This window comes from Tribolium castaneum, chromosome 8, assembly GCF_031307605.1.
Source record: "Tribolium castaneum strain GA2 chromosome 8, icTriCast1.1, whole genome shotgun sequence".
NCBI lineage: Eukaryota > Metazoa > Arthropoda > Insecta > Coleoptera > Tenebrionidae > Tribolium > Tribolium castaneum.
In genome coordinates, this window is record NC_087401.1 from 12771900 (window position 1) to 12795064 (window position 23165).

A 23165-nucleotide genomic window follows, 5' to 3' on the forward strand; every position below is an offset into this window, starting at 1 on the left:
TCCGCAACTAAAGGCACGATATTCTGATTAAAATGATTAATGCTTCTCGGCCACTTTGTCAGAGTTTGAATTTTAATTGAGTTATTAATGAATTTTTTCTAAAATCTCGACTCGAAATTAAACTCAAGTGGAAGTTACTAACGAAAAATGATGTTGATTTATGCACATAAAGAAATAACTGCGGGGGTTATGATGCTCAAAAATCGCTTTTTTATTCTTGTTATCGGATATGAGCACCTTGGGTGATAGCTTCGCGGAACAGGAAAATAAAATTTTACGAGCCTTCCAAACAGGAAGTTGACATTTTTCCCAAATTAAACAAAATAAACAAAGACTTGGCTCGTGCTAAATTGGCCAAAAACTCACTGGAAAATGAGACGTTAACAAAAATTCCATCTATTTTGTATTGGCTTGAAACGTGCAAGCTGTCGGTTGAAATTTCAAGCAGAAATGGCGTGTTATTTACGCTCATCCGGATTAATTGTGTTCTGAGAGACTTCTGTGCAAGCGAGGCAGATGTTGAATGTTCAGCTTTATGGTAACAAGTAAGTGGTGCGTTAATTAAAGCTAGTAGGGCCCATAGTAATTTAATACCTAATGTTGCAATCAAAAAACTGAAGAATTAGTTTATTCCATCAAATTCAAATTAATACAAAAAGTCTTTGTAACAGGAGTTCGGTTCAATTTTAGTTACAAACTAAAAGTAGTTAAATTTACTATTTTGTATTTCAATTAAATTCAATTTAGCATGCGGATATTAGCACTCACTCATTTGTCACATTATTAGACACGTGAGCCAAGATATGAAAGGAGATATTCTGGGAATAAACACCACAAAAATTAGGCGTTTCAAAAAAAAATTGCAGCTTTAAAACGAGTGAATTAAATTATAATCAAAGGCTTTTTGAGTTTGACAAAGTGCCAGTAATTTAAAATCTGAATGATTTCTTAATGCAAAAAAAAATCCAGTAAAGCAAATGTTATACAAGACGATAGAGAAATTGTTGATAAACAGTCTTTTTCGTCGTGTATAATGTATAATACATTTTTTCTATAGCAGGAATTAATAGCTCTACACTTGTGGTTAAAGAGTTATTTTAAATCTGGATGATTTCTTGATTCATGGAATAAAAAACCAGTGGAGGAAATATTATACAAGGATAAACAGTCTTTATCGTCGTGTATAATGTATAATACATTTTCTTCTATAGCAGGAATTAATAGCTATTTTAAATCTGAATGATTTCTTGATGCAAGAAATAAGAAACCAGTAGAACAAATATTATATGATACGATAAAGAAATTGTTAATAAAGTCTTTATCGTTGTGTATAATGTATAATACATTTTTTTCTATAGCACGAATTAATAGCTCTATTCTTGCGGTTAAAGAGCTGTTTTAAATCTAGATGATTTCTTGATGCGAGAAAGAAGAAAACTAGTAGAGGAAATATTATACAAGACGATAAAGAAATTGGTAATAAACAGTCTTTATCGTCGTGTATAATGTATAATATATTTTTTTCTATAGCAGGCTTTTATAGCTTTACCCTTGCGGGGTAGAGGACTTGATAAAAAATAGTTCAACACCAGCTATAGAAATAAGATTTATTGTTACCTTGACTCGAAAAATTAACTATTTCCTCATAAATAAGCTGAAAAACTTTAGCAGGAAAAGAGTAGTCTTCAGATACGCTAAGAATTAATTAGATTTGAAAGCGATTTTTAATACTAATTGTAATTAATGGCCAGTTTTATAATCATTTTAAAGTAACTTTAACTTTTGAAAGTGACTTTAATTTATAAAGTGCGTTTCAAAATACTTTTTTAAAATTAAGAAACGACTTAAAGTACCTTTACTTTTTTACCCTGGAATTTTAATTCGATAAATATATAAATATATTCTCAGAGTTATTTGAATTTTTCAAAATGAAAGTTTTCTAGATCGCTTTCTTCGTCTCTTGAAGAATATGTATCGCGAAGACGAAAAATTTATAGGAAAATAATAGTTATTTTATATGCCGTGTGCATAGAATGGATTTTTGAGCTTGAGCTTGAGAGAGTTCAAAGAAACAGCTTTGCGAACGTAATACAGTGTGTGCAAAAATGGTTGTTCATCAAGTTGACTATGGAATTCTAATTCGTCCAAATGACCATTAGTTTCTCTGTAAAATCTTTGAATCGGCTGTCTTGATTTGTGTTTTACTTTTCCGTGATTTTTGTTGTGTATTTTTTGGTTTTTGGATTCAAAGCCCTTGTGCATTATTTTGACGGATTTGTTACTTTGACGGTAATCACAATTTATATTAAGCGTCACATTACGTTCAAATTTCATAGGTCACTTGATGAACAATCATTTTTGAACACATTGTATTAACAATGTTTTTTCTACAATTGCAGTGTTTTAAACTGCAAATTAATTAAATATTTATTCTGGCGTTTATTAATTTAATAATTTCAAAATTTGGACGTTTTGTTTTCCTTAAAATACTTATTGGGTGTTGCTCAATGTTGATTTAGTTTTTTACGAAAATCTTAAGAAGGGATTCAAAAACTTTGATTTTGCACATTTTGATAAGGAATTTTTTGAACAACAGTCTTTTGTCATAATTTCTTTTATGATGATATTGTTCCTGCACGTCTCTTTGTTTCCTTATACAGCTTTTCTCTACCAAGGTTTTATCCAATAAATCAATAGAAATTTTCTTTTGTTTTGATTCTGTCGGAATTTCTTCTTTGGATTAAGTTTGAATTTTTTTGGAGTACTATATTAATTCGAATTTGAAAATTTTGAGGCTTTATGTTTATCACATTTTTGATGAAAGAAACTTTTTGGGCTGGGAAACTTTATTTTAGGAGTAGTTGTTTTACATTCAGCAACATGTTTGTATTTTTCTCTCTTCTAACAAACAGATTTCGTCTTCTTTTGAAAAATTTGCTGATCTATCGCGCTTTTGGTTGTCTATTTCAAGTTGTCAAGAATATAGAGCGTAATTTTTTATTTTACCAAATGGAATAACTTTAAAGTTGCTTTAAACCAACTTTAATTTTTAAATATCCTTTAACTTAAAGGAAACTGGGCGTAATTATCGGTGAAACTTAAAAAATTCAATAGATTTCAACCTGTACTCAAATTACTGTCTCTTTATTTTGTGCAAAAAATAACAAATAAATTACACGTTTCTATCAATTTTTGGAGTCCACCAAAATCTCAAAATGAACGGATCCCTCTCGATGGTTGTTCCCGCCATCATAGGCGATGTTTCTAGCCCAAGCCCTACATTCGATATTGACAATCACATTCGTTTTAACATTTATTTGTACAGCGATAAGTGGACTGAGATAATTATCGTTATTAGTGTAAGGGAAATAGTATCCGGGAAACCCCCTACTTGGAAAGTAATCGAACCCAATTACATGTTCTCGATCAAACGGATTTTCTCCCGCACAACTTATCCACACTTGGCTCTTATTATTCGAAGTGGCGTACGTAATAATCTCTTTTAAATCATCAGGCATTTCACTTTCTGGCTGCGTTACGTAATCGGGAACCCATCCAAAAATCCGGTTCAATTTTAGAAAAACACAAGGCGAAGTTGAATTGAACCCGTAGTTGTTTTCAGCAGTGCATGGTCCGAATTTGTCCACTTCTACCGCACACACGTGCCCCTCTTTGACCGCAATTTCGTAGTCGCATTGTTGGTAGTTTTTGCCGATTTGTTGCACTTTGTAGGGTTGTAAGAACTGGTCCACAAGTCGTACCCACTTTTGTGTTGTTTGCACGTCTTTTAAGTTGTACCAAATGAGGGAACCTTCTTGCGTGTTGTTGGAAATTGGCCGAAAACCCAGTCCTGGACTCGTCCCAATTAGGCTTTCCTCAAGCTTCCATTTCGGTTCTTTGTCGCTTAAGGTCGCAGTCAAGCCTTTCATGCAAATTGCGAAAAGGGCGGCAAGGCATATGTAGAAAATCGAGTAGAAAACTAGCAATTGGTACCAACTTTTCTTCGTTCTTCCGAAAATTTCGTGTGTTGAAGGGTCGTAAATTACTTTCTGGAAACTCTCCCATTTGGTGGTTTTCGGGATCGAATGGAACTGAAATTCCTGGACTTTTGGGTTTAACTTTTCGGTCATGGTTGTGACTGGGTTTATGATAACAGGGAGATAAGCACAATATGTGCTAGATTTTTACTTTAATCCATTATTAGATACTTGTAAAGTAAATAATATTATCTACGTTTACTTGCGTCACCCAAAAACGTAAGTCATTGGTTGGATAAGTTGTGCACAAATTATGATAAAACATGCTAAAACTGTCTTTGATAATGATAATTAAAACGACAGCAGAATTGTATCAAATTAGAAATATTTATATGTGTTGATAAGAATAGTTATGGCTTGTTAATAAATTTTGTGTTACACAGTGCAAGCATATTCCAGTTTGAATTATACAATGTTTTAAAAAATTATTGACCAATAATAGATAAAATATCAATTTTTATCTGTTGCCGCAATTTAATAATAATACTATATACAATGTGTTTTTAAATCATTCTCTCTCATCTAGTCGTCTATGGATTTCTCATGTAAAATCAGAAAACGCCGCTTCATATAACTAATAATAGGCATTTAGTCATAATTTTCGATAATAAGTTATTTTTTGCACAGTCTAACAATTTGGCTGCGTTTTAACGAAATTTAAAAAAAAATTAATCTAATTTCCCAACTGACAGATTTGACATTTATTGACAGAGGATTCAATTGAGCAGAGCGGCACAATTTTTTTTACATGTAAGTCAGTTCCAAAGGACACTAGATAAGAATCATTTAAAAACACTTTGTAAAATTATATTAATTAATTTTATTTTGAAAAAAAAATAAAAATTAGAAAATTTTTAAGGTAAAAATGATTTATTTTTAATACATAATTTCTTTTAAAAAATGGTTTATTTTTATCAAAAAAATTCAGACATTCTCTTTTAATTAACTTGAAGTTTATCAAAATGCAAAATTGCAAAATGAATGGCAAACTTAATTCGAATTAGTTTAATTCTGAAGTAAATATTTCGCTTTTTCCAAGCCGGGTAAAATTATCTCCGAACTACGTCAAGTTTGCAATCCGTTAAGCAGGCGCTGGTTTATTAAGGAGTGATTTTCACTTTGTTTGACTGTACCTAGATCTCACAAACTTGACGAAAAAATCTTTTGGCTGTTTTGAAATCAGCATCCAACAACCATTCAACAACTTACTTTTTAATGCTTATTTGAGTTACTTATATCTCAAAAACTAGAGCTGATAGAAAAAATCTGTTTGCAGTTTTTAAATCAGCTCCGACAATTACAAAACAACAGCAAAAATATCTGAGGCAGCAGATATACTGTAAATTAGTGTAACAGTACAAATTTTTTTTTAATGTAACACTCTATACTTTTTTATTTGCATTTTTTGGTGTAGTTTTTATTACTTATGTTTTTCAGCTAAACTGTTATTGGCCGATTTTGCTTAGTTTTTGAAATAGATAGTTTTTTTTAAGGAAACATGCTTTTTTTAATTATTTTATAAAAACTGAGACTAGTAGAAAAAAAGTATTTTTACTCCTTTACAGAAGACAGTTCAAACTCAAAGGACATAATTTTTTAATTCATTGAAGTTAAGAAGATAAAAAGAGGTTTCTTGCAAGATGAGTAACATAAATTTTTTAAATGGCACACCTTTTTTATTTCACACCAAAAAGCCTTTAAATTATTTTTGTAAAAACATTATCAGTTAGTGTTAGTTAGTGTTTTTTGTTGATTACTTGAAAGATATTAAACTTTAAACATAAAAAAAATTAATAACTATTTTTTCAATAGTCGAAAAGTGAAATTTTCAGCTAATAATGCTTGACCATTGTCATTTATTACAGTGAATTAACTAACATTTTATTATCTGTGGCAAATCTATAAATCTCCGTATAAATTAAAAAAAAATGTGCATTGTGGCTCAAATTAAATTTTAACGTCCAATATTTTTTTACTTAGAAATATAAAAAAAGATAAACAATTTAATAATGTCTGAGAAGCGAAAACAAAAATTAGGTGGTTTTCTTTCTCAAGTTATTCAACTGTTAAGAAAGTTTTTAATTCCTTTACGTGTCCTAATTGCAATACGCTAAACAATTGGTACAGATTTAAGTTTGAACTTTCCACTTTAAAGTGGTGAAAGTTTTACTTTTCTACATTCTTAGTTTTGGAGTAATAAATTCAAAAACTAAGCAAAATCGACTAATACAAGTCTACTAGTTGTATTGTAGTTTATTTCTGAAACCCTTTGTATATTTTAGATGATTATTTTTCAATTATTTAAGCCCATGAACTCGCTATGTTGATCGATGTTTCATCTCTAGCAATTTAAATTTTTTCACGTTTAATTATCTCCTTTTTGATATAAACGTTGCCGAATCATCTTAAACTCTTCATTAAGTTTCACAAAAGTGTGGTGTAAAAACGCGGTGATAAATGAACCTTATCGTTCCGGGCTGGTTTTCCAGTAACCCTTCGACGACAGTTAATTAATTTCTTGCTCCAAAAGCTAACAAAACACAACATCGAGTCACCTACAGTTTCGTGTTTGGTCTGTTTCCAATTTTTACTCAGCGGCGAGTTTGTGGAGTCTTTAGTCCAAACAATGTCGAACGATTCTACCGAAAACGTTCAAACAAATTCCGAAACTTGCTAACAAATGGGCTCGTCTAGGCGGCGCTTTCGCAAACAGGGGGAAAACAACGGGTTTTTATTTTTTAAACACGTTTAAAATCATTCATTTTTCAAATTGATTGCTTTTTTCCCATTTCTGTTTTATGTTGAAATTCGTTTGAGCCTTTTATGTGTCTACGTCCATAAATACAAACATAAGAATTAGAATGACACGAGTTTTTATTTAGTTGTGGTGTCTCAACTTGCATCGTAAAATCTAAATCAATATTCCAGCATGTTTGTCAAACTTTTTTTCGAGTTTTTTACACGACTGGCATTCTTAAACTATTTGAAATTGAAAAAGTTAAAATAAAAATCTGTTTTCGTTTAGAAATGCCTTTTTGGGCAAATTGGCCCACTTCCAGCAGTTGCCATTAAAACACATTATACCGGAACTAGTCTTTTCGGGATAAAGCGGTCGCGAGTGTGGCATCAGTCTTTTTTTGCGGCCTCGGAACGTTAAAAGCGCATTTTTGACAGTTTGCAAAGAGGATTTAACGTCAACAACATTTACATAAACTAAACTGGTGCCTCCGTCATCCGATATCTGAGATTAGTTCGCCAGCTGGGAACTTGGCCAAAGCTCGAAATTATACAATACAACAATAACGGGATGATAATGTCGGAAATTTCCGCCCGGCGTTTAAATCTCGCAGTTAACGGATACTTTTTTGGGGGATTAAGCGACAAGGGTGGATATTTCCTTGTTCCGGGTTTTTGTTAGTATCGAAAAAATGAGCGACGACTTGTTAAAGCATCACAAACACGACATTTGTTTGTAATTGCACGCGAGAATGATAATAAAGGCGCAAGATGTTACCAACCCTTCAACGAATTCGCTAATTGTCAATTTTCCAAGTTTGAAACTGTTTAAAAAAACGTGAAAGTGAAAATCGTGAGATTATCGAAGTCGGAATTGTAAATTAAAATTTGTCGAAGTAGTGCATCCATCATTTCCAGCAAGTTGTCAATAACTCAGCAACTCAATCAATCATAATCACGATCGGGGGAAAAAGATGTTACGAAATGATTTACTTCTTGAGCTGGCAACTCGAGTAGATATGAAAGGTGGATTATAACAAAAATGTTTTCATATTAAAATTTTAAGAAAAATGATAAGCCAAGAATTGTATGGTTGTGAGATATTTAACTGGCTGCTTCGTACAAAAAAGAACGCTGAGTAATGCTCAAGATGAATAAGGGGAATAATAAATTCATAAAAGTTTTAACAAGGGTTTCTCCCAATGACTTCTTTTTCTCTTTTCTTGTCACAACTAAAAGTATTTCAATTAGAGCGCGTTCTAATTTTCACACGGCTCCTGAAAACTATCAACTATCTTCATAGATCAGGAGAAAAAAAATGATTTATGGACAACTTCATTGTAAATATGCATCCAAAAACTGAACCCGATACTCCTTTAGAATTTTTTTTCTGAATGACAATTTTCAAATTTACCGCTTTCAAAATTTAATTGGTGGCAACTGCCACCAATAGTTTTGGAGGCGCCACAATCGTTTCCGGTTGAAAGTGTCGACAACTTGTCAAATTTCTTGTTAATCTATAAAACTATTTAAATAACTTTCAAGTTATGTAAATTAACGTGGGAAAAAGTTCATTAGTTGAGGATTTTCCAGAGTAAAATAATGTTTAATTTTGAATCTTTTCCTGAAAGCGATTTTTCATCATTAAGTTTTTGAGCTATGAGTGAAAATATTATATAATAAAATAAATATATAAACAATTATGGGTCTATTTTTTTTCGTTTCGGAATTATTCAACTTTTCGTTATGAAAATAACCAATTATTGAAAAATAACTGCAAAGCCGCCTATGAGTATTTTCCGAAAAATTTACAACAGAAAAACTAAGACTACTTTGTAGTTTTAACAATAGTCGACTTTTACTTGAAACACGCAGATAGTATACAGAGTGTGCCAAAACGCAAAATATTGAATAACTCATTTTTTTTAAACGGAACACCATGTATTTCTTTATATGTATCGCTAGCACTTTTTATAAGTTTTCTAATGATATGTGGTTTGTATAGCAAATTTGAAATATTTCTTAAAGTGTTCAAAAAATTTTTTTCTTTTTTTATTTATTTTATTATTAATTTTTTATGAGCAAAATTCATTTATGTATCAAGTAGTAAGTAGATTACTAATATAATTACTCATATTAGTACATATCAAAAAATAAATTACATTTGACTTATCAGATTCTAGGATAACAAATTTTCTTGTAATAAATTTTTTTTTTAAATCCTCGAAAAATATTTTAAATTTGCTATGCAAATTCTATACAGTTAGAAAGCTTATCAAAAACGCTATTGATACATGAAAAAAAAACAGGGTGTTCCATTTGAACAAAATGGCTTATCCAACTTTTTACGTTTTGGCACACTTTATATATTATCTGCGTGCTTTAACTAAAAGTCGTCTATTTGCTAAAAGTATCAGGATTCTGAATTTTTTTGTTACAAATTTGCCGGAAAATAATCATAGACAACTTTGCAGTGATTTTTCAAAAATTGGTCTTTTTTATAACGAAAAGTTGAATACTTCTAAAACGAGAAAAGATAGATCTATGATAGTTTATATAAAGCTACATTATTTTTTTGCGTAGATTTCAATTATGCAAAAATATATAGGTTGTTCCATTTAAAAAAATATAACTTTGGATCAGCACGCTGTATACAACACCCTGTGCATAATAAAAAAATATTTTTAGTTTACGTCGATCTATCGTGTAATAAAAACAGCATTGCAATATTTTACGATTATTTATTATCTTTGAATAATTGCGTTCAAAGTCTCGATGTCGATTTCAGCATTCTCACGCCACCTAGCGGTGAAAAAATTATTAAATGCTTCTATAACAACCGTTTAGTTCGAATTATGAAAACTCACAGCCTGAGTCATCTCCTTATTTAATAGAAAAATTTGGTGATGCCAAACTGGAACTAGGTCGTTTTATTCATAAATCGATAACTTGTGGGGCATTCAAATTAAAGATAATCAGACCAAAACGATTTATGTGTGCAAAGCCTCAAGTTCCTTTAAAATCCAAATAAATTCATCTCTTCAAAGTTTACAATCGGAAACTTAACCAAAGATTAAGCGAGGCAACAACCCCATAAACATGGTTACAAATTAAAATTTGCAAAAGCAAACGTTTGACAAAAAAGAAACGTTTGATTTTTTGCTCAAATCTTTCGTCTTTCTTATTACACCCTTCTCTTGTTTGTTCGTGTAAATAATTTAGCGTTTTTCTTTGGAAAAATACCTCCATTCACGTAATTAAAGAGTGCATTCTCTTTCCAGCGTTTCCTTTGTTTTGCAACAATCTCGATTGATTGATCTGAGTTCAGACACGTGCCTGATCGTCTAACTCCGGCTACAATTCTTCGGATATTAAGACGATAAAACAGCGATTTTACGACAAGATGGATCGCGATCATTATTCTTAATTATTTGGCACAAAAGACTGATAAAAAATTTGACTTGATTCCAAAACATTTGTTTAATATTATATAAAGCGCAAAAATAACCGTTCTGGTTGGTTGGTTGGTTGGAAAGCGAGGGTCAAGGCATTAGGATTTTTATTGCCATCACTTTGGCGAAAAGGGGCTGTCGGGGATAAAATATCGTCGCGAGTCGTCATAACTGTTGCTTATCTTTTCAATTTGTTGGCGCTGTGTTGACGTAACTGTTTTACAATAATTTATGTTACCTGAAAAGCTGAACTTGTGGGTAACGCCAGTGGAGGCGCGTGCTGATGTGACGAAGCCGACGTTGACCCATAATTAAGCTGATAAGCAGTGTCCAATATCTTCTTATGGGCGGAAGCGTGGGCTCTATACGCCGAAACGCTTAGCTTCATACTTTGCTCACACAATGCTCCCACTAGCTCGCTGGTGGCGGCAGAAACCGCCTCTCGACGTTGGCCCGCCCACCCGAGTTGCCTTTCAAAAAGGAAGAACAAATAATGGTGATTTTTTTACATTTGTAAAAATATCTTTTAAAATCTCGACGAACAAAGCCTGGGGCCGTGTCTTTTATCGCAATCAAGAGTTAATTTTATTGTACAAACATGCATAATCAGCTCATGAAAAATATTTTTAAATTTTGTCGTAACTTTGCTTTATTGTCCCGGCGCATCCACCAAAAGTATTAGAGCCTTATGCTCAATATTTGTTATTTACGTATTTATTTGCGCCCTAAGTGAGCTTTTGCTTTAATATTTTATTTGTGAAATATGTGAAATTGTTCTAGCGATCAGTCAACATTTTTTTTAAAGAGGTAACTGTGAAGCTGTAGTTAAAAAATAGGAAAAACCGTTCTTTGAAAGGGCAAAGGTTTTTTTAACTACAAGATTACAATAATGTTTAATATATGGCTTTAGACGCGGTGTAGGCGATATATATATAAAGGGCGTTTGCCAAAAAAGTATTCTAATGGCGGAATTTTATAAAATGGCTAACGTAAAAAAATTACAAAATAATAAATTTAGATAAATTTAACACACAAAATTGGCAACAGCTCATTGTCTCTGTGAACTAAAATTGTTTTTGTTTAGTGTTTTTCTTTAAAACATGAATTATGTTTTCTATCGAACACCTGAAGATAGGCATTATCGCTTTGTGTCTATGAAAACAGAACTCAATGCTTAATAGTAGGAACAGACATAATATTGTATTAAAACATTATGGACAAAAAACATGTTTTCGTACAAAAATTTTAATGAAAAAGCACGCTTCTACTGCAAAAAAACTCATTTGTCATAGGAAACTATAATTATATGTTATGAAGATTGGCTATCAGTTTTCAGTAATTTATTTGAACTGTAATGGGCTCGAAGTTAGAGCCAGTTCTAAATTCGTCTTTAGACTTAGTTAAAAAATATAATTGGCACTTTTTTATTCTTTCGTATCATTTAATTGTTTTCTGTCTCATGTGATTATTTTGTAATTTTTTGTAAAGAATAGGAAATTGCAGTAATAAGTAAGCACTTTTTGTATTTACATTTGCATCAAAAACTGTTATCTGATACGTAATTTGACCCTATTTTTGTGTTTATCTATCGACATTTTCATAGAGAATTTTTTTGCTAATACTGATGACATTTTTTCAAAATAAATCAAACGCTGGACCTAACTTATTTTACTAAAATTATTCCGGATGAGTTGGTTATAGGACTAACGTTAAAACTATTTAACAAAACCTTCCTTTGCAAAAGTATTTACTATAATCTATTCCCAAGTTTAAAATAAAAAAATAAAAAATAAGTATTAAATTATCCGTTTTTTATTAATTCGAATTCATTAACATTCATTCAGTTCAAAAATTTAAATTTAATTCGACATTAAATTACTTTAATATCAATAATTATTATACTAAAGTAGCTAATATACCGGCGCATCCACCATTTTTCGTACATGCGTTTGAAATAAACACCCTCGGATCTTTCTCAATTGCATAAAAATTACCCATTTATTTTGCGATATCAAGTATTAAGCACTTTTTTTGTTATCTATGTAATTCAATCGAGTTATTTATTAAACTAACCAAAAACAAAACATTATGAAAACATTTGGTGAAAGAAGCTTTGATTATTCTTCAGAATGTCTTACAATTAAGTTCAAAAATTTTAACCTTAGTTTAAGCATTAGAAATAAATGTTTTTTTCTAAAAAAGTGCGAAAACTGATTATTCAGAGCCATAAGATGATTGCTTCAAAGGATGTTTCCCAGATGTTGTAAAAAATATGTAGAAAATATTTAGCGCACTCAACATTTTTATATCATATTTACTTTATATTTATCCTATTTTAAAGATTTGTGTCCGAGTTTTAACGATTTCTAGAACGATTTGTCGTTAAAATTTATCTAACAATAACTCGTTTTAGAAACCGGAGGTAAAACGATTATTCATTTTAATGCCTTTATGAAAAAAACAACATTTAAATATTATTGAAAAAATACAACAGTATCAAAAACTTGGGTGATGGCCAAAATGGTTTTACTTTATTTTTAAATAATGCAATTTTTTCTTAATGTTAACGTATTGTTGCTAACGCCATCAGCAAGGTTACAGTAATTTTTATGCAATTTGAACGTAAGTTTCTTATTTAGAATAATAAATCAATCGTGTTTTTATCGCATTCTGTTCTGAAAACCGGCTCTTAAACTCGGTTACAAAAATTTGATTAATTAGGATTTAGGATCAACATCCAGTTGTAAGAAAAAACATTTTGTTTATTACTTTTCTAAAAAAATCAGTTTCAAATTTCACGTTTACACGTTTGTTTGAACAGTTCTCCTTCAAACATTCTCACTATATTTCAACCTGGTTAACTTAAACAGAAAACTCTTTAAAGTCACAGATTTTTCCTCGGAAATGTTGCAAAAAATGTGGAAAATTTCTGGCGCATCCACCATTTTTGTAGTTATTTAAAAATGTATTTTTTAACGTTTAAGTTATTATTATCAATCAACTATCGGTGTAAAATTTAAACAAAACAAACGCATTGTTATTTATTAACCGTCAAAACCAAAATTTTGAAAAAACTTAACACAGCTCGAGTTAATCAATTTTTATTTTCAATTAAACCTTGGCAAAAAAAAACAATTCGAGGTGTTTTGGACACTTACTTGAAACAATATAGATATCAACATTTTATTTTGCTCTTTAGTACACCATTCAATCGAATGTTTTTAAGCAAATCAAAACAAGTTATTGTGAGAAAAAAATTGACAAAAAAATACAAAATGACGAAAGATTCTTGCTAGGTTTTATCAAAAAGTAATTATTTTTGGATACAACATTATAAAGTAATAACATAGAGGCATAAGAATTTTGAGCATACAAACATTTGTCGGTAATATCCCGGCGCATCCACCATTTTTGCATGAAAATTTATTTTGTAATTTGAAATATGATAACTTTTTTACTGTTGCTTAAGAGAATTATCAAATCATTAAAACACTAAAAATCGATTCACACCGTTGCTCTAAATTGCGAAATACTTTCAAAGCCAAATAGGCAAGATACCTTGCTAGAGGAGGAAAACTAATAATTGGCCTTACACACGCTTAAATTCTTATATGTTAAGACTTTTCCTGACATTAACAACATTCCACTAACCTGATTGTTACCATAAACTTTTGTACATGAAGCCTTGAGTTTCAACACGTTTTAGCTTGATTTTTTGTATTCCTTTGAGATTTGGTCAAACACACATCAAATTAATGGTATATTTAGTGTTGTTGATAATAAAAAAAGCGTATTCTGTGAGACGTAATAATAAGGCGAGTCGTAAAAGTCCGAACTCTTATCGACCATTATTGGTGTTTAATTTATTACGTGACATGGATGCTTAGTTTGGCCCCACGTTCGCATCGCAGGCCTCGGGCTGGGATTTTCGTGTCAGAAATTGGATATCGACGTGGCAACAAATTTGCAATTATTATTGCAAGAAATAAAAGTTTAGTGAAATGTGGGTCATTGCTAAAATTGAAAAAACAGCCATTGTTGTCAGGATAATAGAGCTAATGGAATGTACTTTTTCAACTTTGCTGAAAGTATGTCGCGAAATGTTCAAGTTTGGAGGTTTGTTCTGGAAGGAAGATTGATTTTTAGTCATACTGTTATTGTGTCAGTGGTTTCTTTTATTGTATTCTTGCATTTTGTAAAACTTGGATTTTCTACGGTGGTGGGACGAAATTTATTGTATTAACTTTCATTACTTTATGTTCTACGAAGTTAGCAAGATATATCGTTTCAGGCACTTTTCGAATTAGTGTAATAGGATTTATTAAGAGGAAATTTTGCTGCCGTGTAATTAAGTTTCGATAATTTTCCTCCTTCCTTACCGACATAATATTCGGCGGAAGTTTCGTTTAGTTTCGTCAGCGGTGTGAAACAAATAAATTAAAAAATTATTGGTTTAGATAAAGATTGGAAAAGTAGTGGTAAACATCGAATGTAGTAGATGGAGAAAAAATGCGATTTGGCTGAAACGAGATTAGCGTCTTTGCGAAAAAACAACAGCGTCGATAAGGGGTAGGGGCGAATAAATTTTCGACGAATTTATTCAGGATGAAATTTTTAAAAGTTGGGTTTGAGTTGAGGATTTAAATTTACATAAAGTCTGATGATAGGTACAGTCGCTCGAAATGAAAATGTCGTCTCCATAAACACACGCCTACTGAGATCGTAAACTAGTTTTGAGTGAAGTTTGACATTTCACGAATAATTGAGGATTTTTTGTTAGGAAACAAATTTATATTTGTAACGAAAATTAGCGAATGTATATTTTAAAAAACGAGTATATTTTGAAGACATACGTTTGTTTTGTAACTGTTTTTTTTTTGTTTTGCTATTTTTTTTTGGTCCAAACATTCAATTGTTAGTCAAATTAGTGAACAAAATTGAACATTAATTAAATCCTTCGACGCTTTTTCAGCTTATTCTTGATATTTTTTGCGAAATAGGTACGTCTCTGTATTAAAAACCTGCTAATACTCGTAAAACTAAAAAATTGAAAAATATTACGTTTATAAGTTTTGACACAATTACTACTATTTTTCAACTCGATTTATTTAGACAAGAAACTCAAAAACTTGTCCAAAAGTTTAAAACTAAATGGGAATATCATTTTTTTCGACCACATAGTGTTATTTTTTAGTCTACTCTTGACTAAATTTTACTTAAAATTAAAAAGTAACATCATTTTAATTATTTTTTTTGTGATTTTGAGACGTGTTTTAACAAAATAAATGAATTGTAGATTAAAAACGAACTCAACTAACTGAAATAAGATAAAAATTCGATCACATTTGGTGATTTTTCAGTCACTTTAGAGAAATTTTTGGAGACAACTTGATGTGTTAATCACTCGAATAAAATCAAAAAATTAGAGTTGGTTTTATTGGTGCAATTTTGTCTATTCTTCGATTTAATTTGAATAACGTTTTGCGAAATAATTCTGTTTCTGACTAAAATACGTATTTTACTCTTTCAAAAGATCAAATTTATGAAATTTCTGACTTAATTTGGTGGTTTTTCGGTATATTTTAGCGCCATTATCTCTAAACTTAAATTTTTTAACCCAAAAACAGTGCATACTTTTCGTCTAAATACTGTACTTTTTCGATTTATTTTGCCAAAATTATGTTCAAAAACAATTTAAGTCGAGAGAAACTTACATCTATTTTTATTTATTTTGTCATTTTTGGGTGTGTCTTGACAATTTGTTATGAAATAAATCAATCTTAACTTAAAAAAGATAAGATAACATCAATTTCGATCTAATTTGGTGGTTTTTCATCTAATTTTAGAAACATTTGATAACTCTTTTTTAATTTTTTTGGTCTGTTTTTAACAAAATTTTGCAAATTATAACGTTTCTGGTTAAAAAACTTGCCCCAAAAAACAAAAATAAAAGAATTTTGGATACCTATTAAATTGTCGGAAAAAATCTTAGATACTTTTGAGCAAAATTTATTAACGTAAAAAGTTCTTGTACAAGTGAATCTCTTGTTGAAATAATCTAATTTTTACCTATTTTTAACGAATTTAAAAAAAAACTAGCTTTTATCTTGAAAACTTAATTTTGAAAACGCAGGATTTACCCAATTTTCGATCTAACTTGATAAAATTTCGTTGTATTTTTGATAAAATTTTGTAGGATAATTGTATTACTGTTTGTAAACCATATCTAAACATTCTGGGATGGAAAAAGAATATTTTTCAACTAGATTTTGTAATTTTTCAGTCTGTTTTTTAAAGCTTTTATGTAACTTGCTTTGTTGTCTGTCTGTCTGTTTCATATTTTTGGAGCCAAATTTGAAAGGGTTCCCGTTGTCCCAATGAATTGAAATTTTGCATACTTACGTAATCTGCATGACGATGTAATCCTATGTGGTTAAATACTCCCTAAAGGGGTTAAATGGGGTTTTGAAGTTATGGGTTATGTTTACAAATGGGTTTTCGATGTGTACATACTGTAACTTATACCAACATTAACGGTATATATTTTTATTTCGTTTCGTTACAAACAAATGTCGCTAGTTTTTTTAAATTCATTTATCTTGGACGATAGAATATAGACAGAGAACAGAGGTTAGGATATTGTTTCAATGCTAAGAGCTGTTTTCTATCACATATCACTAAACAAGTTTGCACAAATCAGCAAAATAACAGTATTACAAAGCTTTTTTCTTAAAAAAAAGTTTTTTTAATTTTTTTATTCAAAAGAAACTGAGAATATAATTTCAAAATCATTTTGATTTGCTTATAAAAATATAAAAACAACACATTTTCGACCAAACTTTATAGTTTTCTGTCTTATTTTTAAAAATATTTTTAAAAAATATGCTTAAAATCTCGAAAAACACCCAAGTATTGCTATTTTTGGCCTATTTCGGTTATCATCAGCTCTGAAAAAAACCTGGAATTCCACAACCAACAAACAAGCTGCCTTCGTGACTTATGCAAACCTTTGTCTGAAGCAGCCGACATCCACCCCAACAGTTGTAAGCACGCTTTGGCCTCACACAAATTCCCGATAAACCCTTGATAACGATGTCATTTGAAATGTAATACGACAATGCCTCGATCTGATGCGCCTTCCAAAAGCGGACATCATTAAAATTTAACAATTTATTTCGGAGAAAAACACAACGCGCCAGCTTTTATTAGCTCCGACAAACATCATTAGTATACTCTGTTTGGATGGAAAATGATTTGTTTGTTTAGAGAGCACTCTAAACTTTATTGCATATAATTCAGCGAATTCTATCGACAAAAACCCTCGCCCTGTGTGAAAAATTGACTGTCACGTCTTCTTGTAACAAACTGTGCTCCCTTTCGGGAAGTTAAAAATTGCTTCGTTGTGCAAATAAGGACATTTCTATTTAGGACAAGCATTTATTTTTATAGTTTCACAAATATTATTCTATCAAGAGTGTGTTGCTACACGATATTGGCTTCCTATAACGTAATCTCATTATAAAGGTGGCTGAAATCGTGTTAATTAGCTTATTAACAGCTCACACTATTTCTAAATAATACAATATCACTTTTTCTCTAAAAGAAATTTGAAATCTGGAAATTTAAATTAATGAGTCAGGTAGAACCCTTCGAATCGTTATTCCGAAAACAATTAATTAGACTAAGTTGCAGGACCCAGTTTCTTTCCCGTGTTTTGTTTGAACGTTTAATGCCCGTTGGGATTTGCCACTCAAGGCTTCCTTTAGTCTCTTCTGTTACATTGTCTTTCACAATAAAAATACTTTGATGTTAAGTTTCAGGGCGCGAATTGCACGCTCGTATGCTTTACAAGTAAATAATTAAATTGCTTTTTTGCGAGACTTCCAAGTTTGAAACTCATAAATCTCAATACTAACCCAATTACGTCCGTGTAATTTAATTAACGAATTTATAATTGTCATAATTGGGCGTTAATTAAGGTGCGTGTTCATTAAACTTTAATCAACGCGAAACTAAACACATTAACATCCTTTAGTCTAATCAGCTTCCGCTAACAATGTCCAATCTCTTTGCAAATGTGTTTAAATTATCTTTGACTTGTTTCTTCAGTTTGCACAGTTATGTATTTTTAATCTCTCCCTGAAGCTTGCAAAGTTTGCTACAATTTTGTTACGATAAGATTTGGTTTGGAAATGACGAAGTAGGTATATCGTGAGTTCATTTAACAATTATATGCAACTTTATTCAGAATTTTTTTATTCCTTCAGTTAAGACAAAAGTATTAGATAAGATCAGTGTGATCTGTCAACAGCGTCAAATCGTTTAATGACAATGCCTGAATAATTAACAAAATTAAGAGGAACAGATTTTGAAAATTTAAAACAAAAACAAGCAAAAAGAGAAAGTAGAAAAAAATAGTATATTACATTCGTTAATTGTGGCACTCCTTCGTCGTGCTCCAAATCATTCGTGCCACAGTGGAGCGTCTTATAAAACTCGCATAATTATATACGATGTGTTCAAAAATGGTTGTTCATCAAGTCGACTATGGAATTCAAATTCTTTGTGCCGCTTCATTCCTATGACTAGTGCTGTCATCTCTGTCAAATTTTTGAAGAAGCTTTTTACTCTCTTTTCTGCATTTTTCGGCGAAGTTGTTTTAAGTGTAGCGTCTTGATTTATTTTTTATATTTCCGTAATTTTGTTGTTGTGTTGTCTTTTGTTTTTAATTTGGATCCTTTTTGCATTACTTTGACCGTTCTGTCACTTTCACAACATAAATTAAGCGGTATATTATGTTCAAATTTCATACGTAATTTGATGAACAAACATTTCTGAACACTGTGTACTGTTATATAGATTATAAAAAACTTCAGATATTTTCGCATATTTTTTAATTGATTGTTATACCAATTTATTTTATTATTGAATTTTTTTTGCTGCTACAGGGCTAGGGAATGCATTCATTAATAATTTTCGATACTGGTATATTTATAAAATTAGAAAACTCTCCAGAAATTGACAAAAATCTCGTCAAAAATAGAAAAAATTAAACATATATCTTAAAATCGAGCTTATTAACGTTTTCTTGTCCTTTTAAGAACAAAACTCCAGAGGGTTCTGTGACGTTTAGAAAAAAAAATTAAAGCATCAGTTTACACTTATACATTAAAAATAATTTAGTTATTTTTTTAATCACTGAAATTGTGTCATAAATCAGAATTTTGCAGCGCCTGCTATTTTTTAAAGAGTACTGTCTTTTATGTTTTATTTTTAGAATAAACAACGTTGAAAAACGATCCTAAAACACCAGAAATTCTGAAAATTATTTATTATAGTTTTTGCGTTTTCTTTTCTTGTTTTTTCGAATTCTTTTTCTACAGGAATATAGATAAAATTATCATCAAATCAACCAAGGTTTTTTCATTTTTGTGTCCAGAAAACTAGCAGAGTTTTGTTAAAAAATTCGAGATTATTTTATTCAAATTTTTTCAAAAATACGTTCAAAATTGAAAAGTGCACAAATCTTTGTTTAGTTTCGGATTCTCCAGTTTAAAAAAAATCAAAATACCAAAAATCTTGCGAAAAAATGCGAAGTTTTGCGTATTTTGCTTCGTTTTGTCAAATTAATTTTCTCTAACAATATAAAATTTAATATTTAAATTAAATAATTTCATATAAAATTTTCGAATTTTTTGTCGTTATTTTACCGTCAAACTTACAGTTACAGCTTTACATAAAATTAAGTTGAAATTACATAATTTCTGGTAACGAAATAGCTGGTGTAGACAAGAAATTAATTAATCTTGTTTGATCAAAAAATCTCCGGAAAGCAATTTATTTGAGTGGGAAAATGAGAAAACATTGTATTGAATTATTGACCTCTTCTTACTTTTTAATTGGAGTCTCAGAGTATGTCTATTGATCAAATTTCTCTTTTAAGTGTTTGCGAAAAAGTAAATAAAACTCACATGATGTAAGGAAAACACTTGAAAAGCTTTTGAATAAATTAGGTCATTGTTACGTTGCTAATCAGGATATTTTTTATGTGACAAAAAAACCTTAATAATTTTTTTGGCAATTATTAGAATTTTTTTTCAAATTTTCAAACTTTATACTTGTTAACTATGGTTATTGACAATGAAATTAGACCAAAGAAAAAATATTTACTTATTATACAAGACAATACAGACATTTTTTAACTACGAGAGAAAAGATTTTATTCAAAGGTGGCGAAGTTACGAGTAAATAAACAATCTTTGTCGTCGTGTATAATACATTTTTTTCTAAAACTAGCAGGACTTCAAAAAATTAATAACAAATTGTTAATTTGTTAATACTTCAAATTAATGTATTGGAATTTGTAAATTTAATTGAATACAACATTTTTTGTGGGTAACATTTGAAGCTTTCTGAAGTCTAGATTTTAAACACTATTTTAAAACACGTTTCCGATAGCAACGTGTTCTAACTATTTTAAAACAACTTGTGTTTTTGCACTCGTATTATTAATAGCTATACAACATTTTATGTACCCTTGCGGTTAAAGTGCTATTTTATCTTCTCAAAAGAGTTGATGAAAAAATAGTTTAACACCTGCTATTGAAAAAAGTTTTTCAGTTGTTTATTTTTTATTGATTGAAATGTCCCACAACATTGAAACCCTCATTTTACATAAAATGCAACAAATTTCATCTGCGTTCGCGTTCAGACTTCTCAAAAAACTCAAAGGGATTACGATTTCAAACCCAATTTATTCAAAGTAGAAGCCTCAAGAAAGTGATCGCATCACATAAAAGTGCTCGTAGAAGCGTACCTATTTCAAAATCACTCTAACAACTGTCAAAACAAAATCGTAAAACATTTCAATTTTTGCCCACGAAACACAAAATGGCGGCCGCATTGATTCCGAAAAAAAAGCCATCTGTTCATCTTCTCATATTTCCACCACAATAATTCATAATTCAAATGAATAATAAAAATGACTCGACGATGTGAACTGTTACCATGGCGATCCAAAAAATGCCGACACGTGTGGTAAACGCGTTTGCCTTGCAAATGAAAGCCTCGGCCTTGATTTGATCGAAACATCGCATAAATTTTGTTAATTAAGTTGGCGTGGAAGAATGGCGGATGCGCCGGGGAAACACCGAAGCACCCTCAAGGTCGCAGCGCGCGAACTTCAACATCCACTCGACCTAAAGAAATAAAAAACGGTACCTTGGGGGTGAGAAATATCCATTTATTGGCACACGTTTCACTCACAGCCACCCCCGAGTGTGAATTTTTGGAAAAAATTAGTTGTGATTTTTATTGATGTCTCATCGCGTTCGATTTTTGTAGCGCAAAACGCGTACCCCCGTTCGAACGGTCGCTGCCACTGAAAGGGTTTCGCGTTTTCATCCCTCTTACGCAATAGGAAATCGGAGAGCGCATGCGTCCGTGCCTGATGACATTGTTTCCGTTGAGAAAAATCGCCGAGAAAATAAGAGGGAAGAAGTGTGATGTATGTTGCTTGAAATCGGCGGGGGTTTACCGCCCTCGGGGGCGTTTAAACTTGGATTTCGGCTCGGAAAGAAACTGAGTTATGTGGACGCTGGATTTTTATTTATAACCAGTTTTTCCAGCCTTTTTCTACTTGAAGACAAGGCGAATTACAAAAGGATTTTTTTCTCTTAAAGTATCTATAAGCACATTTATCGTCGCTAACGCTACACTTTCACTCAATGATGCATAAAACTTAAAACAATTGGTCGAAAAATCATTTTTCAAATGTAAAACTAAAACTAGATTATTAATTTTTTGAGCTAATTTTTTGAAATCTTGTCATTATTTTAATTGAAACTGCGTTTTCTGTTGAAATAGCCAATGGTCTGACTAGCTTAGAAACTAGCCAAGTTTATACAATAGAGGTGACATATCTACAAGGTGTTCCGTCTAAACTCCACATTAGAAATATTGAAAGTTTTAATAAAGATATTTATTTGAAAGCCATAATCCGATAAGTTCTACTCAATGAAAATATTTTCAAGATAGTGGCACTTCCGGTTATATCGGAAGTCGCTAGCAACTTTCTTAATTTAAATGGAAAGCTATGTTTTTCACTGCGTTTTTGGATTAGTTAAGTTATTTTAAGGGTGTTTTTATTAGCTTTTCCTATACCTACGTTTTACCGTTTTTGAGATATTTAAGATTTTTTGAAAATTTTTGGATTTGCACCTATCATTTAAAAAATCGGTAACTCCTTTAGTTTTAGAGATTTTTAAATCATATTTGGAGAATTAAAAGAGAAAGCCTATATCTCTTCTCCAGTGTGTTCAAAATTGGAAAAAAAGTTAACAAACCCAAAAATTTCAAGGTTAAGTTTGGACAACTTCAAGAACCCATAACTTAATTTTTTCAAATGGGATGTCCCAATTTTTATTTTACTAGATGAAGGAGAATTTTTTTCTGCATCGATCTGTATTAGCATTCCCTATACCTATCTGTGATAATTTTCAAGTTATGTTTGTTTTTTTGACTTGTAGAAAATTTCTTACTAACCACAGCTATTTTTGCATAGTTTGTCATAAAAACAGTTCTGATTAAACAAACGACAAACTCAGTTCAAAATTGTGTTGTCCTTTCTGTAAAAACAGAATAAATTCATTAAATGTTGGTTTAAAAACTTTAATTTCTCACATTTTTTCTTTCGATTCCATGGCAATCTATGAGAAAAAGCCTATGGCTTATGAATTTCTCAATCCTAACAAAAAGTTATTGTAACTTGAAAACTAATAAACATAAGTATAGGGAATAGTAACACAGATCAATGTAGAATTAAATTCTCTACCATCTAATGAAATAAAAGTTGTGGCATTTCATTTGAAAAAATTGAGTTATGGGTGCTTAAAGTTCTGAAAACTTAACTTTAAATATTTAGAGTTTGTTATTCTTTTTT

At 30.7% G+C, this 23165-nt stretch overlaps 3 protein-coding genes across 6 annotated transcripts in view; 1 reads left to right on the plus strand and 2 right to left on the minus strand.

The window, feature by feature from the left end:
* Cngl (Cyclic nucleotide-gated ion channel-like) overlaps positions 1 to 21601 on the minus strand; it is a 70461-nt gene extending 48860 nt beyond the window's left edge. For all 4 annotated transcript variants that reach the window (XM_015981010.1, XM_015981008.1, XM_015981006.1 and 1 more), the window contains exons 1-2: positions 21446 to 21601; positions 10464 to 10695 (exon numbers count right to left, since the gene is read on the minus strand). In XM_015981010.1, the coding sequence (XP_015836496.1) occupies positions 10464 to 10613 (150 nt within the window). In that variant the 5' untranslated portion in view covers positions 10614 to 10695; positions 21446 to 21601. The remainder of the gene's footprint in view (positions 1 to 10463; positions 10696 to 21445) is intronic.
* LOC103313422 (GDNF-inducible zinc finger protein 1) overlaps positions 1 to 23165 on the plus strand; it is an 87912-nt gene that overhangs the window by 53005 nt on the left and 11742 nt on the right. The gene's annotated exons all lie outside the window — the stretch shown is intronic.
* LOC655688 (sodium/potassium-transporting ATPase subunit beta-1) lies at positions 3129 to 4210 on the minus strand. The gene has a single exon (XM_962249.4). It carries the CDS (start codon positions 4128 to 4130, stop codon positions 3186 to 3188), a length of 945 nt encoding a protein of 314 aa, XP_967342.1. The 5' UTR covers positions 4131 to 4210; the 3' UTR covers positions 3129 to 3185.

Coding starts and splice junctions, on each gene's coding strand:
- LOC655688 (XM_962249.4), bottom strand. CDS start 4,130: ATGACCGAAAAGTTAAACCCAAAAGTCCAGGAATTTCAGTTCCATTCG.